This window comes from Penaeus monodon, chromosome 29 (genome assembly GCF_015228065.2).
Source record: "Penaeus monodon isolate SGIC_2016 chromosome 29, NSTDA_Pmon_1, whole genome shotgun sequence".
Lineage (NCBI taxonomy): Eukaryota > Metazoa > Arthropoda > Malacostraca > Decapoda > Penaeidae > Penaeus > Penaeus monodon.
In genome coordinates, this window is record NC_051414.1 from 34,187,008 (window position 1) to 34,189,164 (window position 2,157).

The 2,157-nt window shown below is 39.3% G+C and overlaps 1 protein-coding gene across 1 annotated transcript; it reads left to right on the forward strand.

Moving 5' to 3' along the window:
• Positions 1-492: 492 nt before the first annotated feature.
• On the forward strand, positions 493-2,157 carry LOC119591855 (mucin-5AC-like; the record flags this gene model as incomplete). Its single annotated transcript, XM_037940598.1, is given in 2 exon segments — positions 493-498; positions 609-2,157. Coding segments are annotated over 2 exon segments (1,555 nt in total), but the record flags the coding sequence as incomplete, so codon positions are not given.

Here is a 2,157-nt window from a genome sequence, read left to right on the forward strand (position 1 = left end):
TCCCCAGCGTCCCCTCTTGATCGATCCTCCCCTCCCTGAGCTTCACTGAGAGCAAGGGCAGGGGACAAGGGGCTAACCTTGGCAAACCTCTCAGCAAGCACCATGTGCACCACACAAGACTACTCTTTTAACCCCTTATGAAAGAGGAAAAGTAAGTATGAGTAAAAATAGATGAAGGCATCTCTAAAAGATGTACCCCAAGGAAAAAGAACCACCATGATGAGGGACACTCAAAAAAAAGAAAGAAGAGCAGGTAGAAAATTCACATTAAACCATAGTATAATTTCACACTCATCATTCATTGTAATAATGAAGCTTGAAAGGAGCCCAGGAAGTTGTATGAAAGACACTCATGATAAATCATGTACACTCCTCACCTACTGGTGGAAAGGGTGATGGAACAGGTTGTGGGGGAGTAAGCAACTGGATTTACATTTGTGTGAATATGTATTGTAATATCTTTAGCTTTTTGTTTAGTGATTCAGAATCAAAATGACTGTACTAACATTCATATTTACAGAAAGGATATTTTGATAAGTGAACATCTGGTTGCACAATAGGTAAATGTAATGAAAAATTCTAATGATAAATTCTTTTACTTTTTACAGAAGTTCACTCTGAAGAAGATTGTGCTTGTATTTGATCAGCAAGATTCAATGCTCTGTAATCTACATTTGTCACATGTTTCAATTTTATATAGAAACAGCCTCGACTTTCGATTTGATAGAGGTTTCATAGAGACTTGTAGATCCTATACAAAAGGCACACTCTTTGTGATGATGTCTGGAGTTAGCACTGCTATAAATTTGAAACCTGACAGACGATGCAGATATTTTGGGTGTTTGCCAGCATTCAAGAGAGTAGAACTTCAAAGAGATACAGACTCCAGATTATATCAGTTTTTGGTATCAAGAGCAAAGATGTTGAGAGAGCACATAGCTGGGAATTCCAATAAGTACAAAGTTTTATTCACAGACTTGTTACCATTACAACTAGATGCTATAGAAAGATCTGATGCTCTCTATCATATGAGAACTTCTGGTCATGTGATTCCTATACTACCAGAAATTTCCTATTTGGTGGAAAATGCGTGTCTCTCAGGTGCCGTGGAGAGGTTTAATAGTTGGGCACGGGAGGATGCAGCTGCTCAAGGCTTTCAAGAGTGGAGCTACATTGAGAAAATCAGAAAACCACAGTATGCTAATAATGGTAGAACTTTAGTTGCTTGTGTCCAAAGGCACCGGAAAGTGGCTGTCATATCAGCTATCCGTAAGACTGTACAGAAGTTAATTAAAGATAACTATTCTGTATCAACAAAATCAGCAGTAAATAGTTCAGTTTTACATGATTCTTCTCAAGTTGCTTCAGTGAACAATGCAGTGCTTTCAATTTCAGCAGAGAGTGCTAATATTTCATTGGCAGTCACAACTGCAGGTAGCACACTGACAGATTCTACAAGTAAAATACAATCTGCTACAATTGCTTCAGGAACTACAAACAAAAACTTGTCAGCAGGCCAAGTTACTGATAAAAAAACACTTCCTGTAATAAGCTCTGCACAGGATACTCCTGCCAAATTAGTAGGATTTGAAGCTACAGCAAAAATACCAGCTACAGCTGGCATGCCAGGAGGATTAGAATCAACTTGTGGAACAACAGTAGTCTTTAACGCAGAAGATTCTGTAAGGGAGACACTAATAACATCAGGTCCCACAAACAAGGCAGAAATCGCAACAGATTCTACCAACGAAACAACAGCTTCTTCAGACACCTCACGAACCACAACATACTGTACAAACAAGGCAACAGCTACAACTACTGCTTCAGGAAGCAGCATACTTACCACAAAATTTGTTTTTACAGATAATACCCCAGTCACTACACCTTCTACAAGTAAGAAACTCATTACACCAACTATAAGCATGGCTCCAGCCACAAGCAAGACACTAGCTCCAGAAACAACTTGTACAAGCAAAATGCAAACTACAACAAAAGCTTCAAATGAGACATCAGCTACAACAAGAGAGACGAGCAAGATGGCAGATACAACAAAGAGCAAAGCACAAGTTACAGCAGTTACAAGTGACACACCAGCTGCATCGACAGCTTCTACAAGCAAGGTCTCAACTACAACACCTACAAGCAAAGCACCAACTA